This window comes from Crocodylus porosus, unplaced genomic scaffold (genome assembly GCF_001723895.1).
Source record: "Crocodylus porosus isolate Cpor-Errol unplaced genomic scaffold, CroPor_comp1, whole genome shotgun sequence".
In the NCBI taxonomy this organism is placed as follows: domain Eukaryota; kingdom Metazoa; phylum Chordata; order Crocodylia; family Crocodylidae; genus Crocodylus; species Crocodylus porosus.
In genome coordinates this window covers 98,957,486-98,959,061 of record NW_017728886.1, presented here as the reverse complement: position 1 = coordinate 98,959,061, position 1,576 = coordinate 98,957,486, and the positions used below count along the sequence as shown (strand labels likewise).

The 1,576-nt window shown below is 65.0% G+C and overlaps 1 protein-coding gene across 3 annotated transcripts in view; it reads right to left on the bottom strand.

Moving 5' to 3' along the window:
• Nucleotides 1–1,237, bottom strand: part of NFX1 (nuclear transcription factor, X-box binding 1) — an 89,140-nt gene extending 87,903 nt beyond the window's left edge. For all 3 annotated transcript variants that reach the window (XM_019539644.1, XM_019539654.1, XM_019539663.1), the window contains exon 1: nucleotides 1,189–1,237. In XM_019539644.1, coding sequence (XP_019395189.1) covers nucleotides 1,189–1,228 — 40 coding nt within the window. In that variant the 5' untranslated portion in view covers nucleotides 1,229–1,237. The remainder of the gene's footprint in view (nucleotides 1–1,188) is intronic.
• Between the last annotated feature and the right edge of the window lie 339 nt (nucleotides 1,238–1,576).

Here is a 1,576-nt window from a genome sequence, read left to right as displayed (position 1 = left end):
GGGACATCCCCTTCCCTCTGATTTCTGTGCCCACAAAGGACATGGGGCTGCAGTCTGGCCAGACCTGCCAGCAGGAGCCAGCACAGGCAGCCAGAGAGAAGTGGCAATGGCCGGGCTATGCCACCCCTGTACCTCCTTCCCCCTGCCCCACACACCCCTCCCTGCTGTAGGCCGTGAGTTGGGGGGCACCAGCAGGGCTGGGGAAGGGTGGGGGACTGTGGGTCAGGAGCAAGGGGACTGGTAGGGCCAGGGGGCTGCAAGCTGGGAGTGAGGGGGGCTTCGAGTTCAAAGAGGCTGAAAACCACTTGACTAGATGAGCTCTGGAGGTGCTTCCAGCCCTGCTTCTCCCACCTGGGAGCAGAGTATCAGTGGGCAGTGTCCACTGGCTCCCTGGACTTGTTTGAGGGCCAACGGGCACTGTGGTGTGCTCCCTTGGCACTCCAGTTTTGAACTTATGGTCAGCACTCCCATCCCTGTTTTTTGTATTATTCGTCCCAAGGAATCTGTTGTCCCTGTTTCGTGTAGCCTCCCCATCTGAAGGAGGGAGGAGAAATTTGGGGGGCTGGCCCCACATGACTTTAAAGGGTGACAAACAGGCCAGCCCTACTTCTCAGCAGGTGGGGGGCCAACAATCCGCAACTACCTCCTACCATTGGTGCGGTGGCCCCTACATGGAACGGCAAGGACGAGCAAACAGTATCTCTGCGAATCACCTCGGGACAGGAAAAAAAAAAGTTCCCCAAAAAACAGCTCCTAGCAAGACTGGCAAGTCCCGAGCTCGGAACCAGCGTGTCGGGGCAGGGGGGAGGCCCATCGCGGGGTGACCTCGTGCGACCGTGTGCAACCATCCTGTCATTAAGGGGGGGCGGTTAGGTGACGGAATGGTTGCCAGGGGGCACGAGATGATTTCTGTAGGTTCCCCCCGTTGCTTTGGGGTATTATGAAACCTGCGGGGGGTGGCAAGCCAGGCACCCTCCTCGGCCCACACCCCGCGCGGGATAGGAGAGCAGCCCCCGACCCCGGGCATGGCGGGATCCGGCTTCCCCCGCATTAGCGCCGCCGCGTAGCCACCCGCCCGGCCCCTGCCCCGCGCCACCGCGGTGGGGGAGAAGGGGGGTGCCCCGGTCCGGTCCGGTCCGGTCCGACCCCGCCCGCGGAGCCCAAACGCCGCCTGCCGCAGCACCCTACCTGCGCCCGCCTGAGCCTCCGCCATGCCGGCCCCACGCATGCGCCACGCACCCGCCAGCCCTCCCGAGAGACTCGACCCGTCCCCCACCCCCAGGCCCCTTCTCAGGCGCAGGCGCGGCTAGCTCCGCCCGGCGGGCTGCGGGGGCGGGGCCACGAGCCGAAAGTCACAGCTGCGTGGAGCTACGCCTCCTTCGGCGCTTGGCGCGGGCGAGGCCACGTGGCCGGAGCGCGGGCGGTGGCGGCGTGCTTCCGGACCCTCCCTCCCCCTCCCCCCCCGACCTTGTCTTTGCAGAGAGACAGCTCTGTTGGTGAAGGGTGTCCGGGTGAACAGCTCATTCCTCCTCCTCAGGAAAGGGGGTTGCTCTCCCTTAGTGACAGGCTCCAGGAG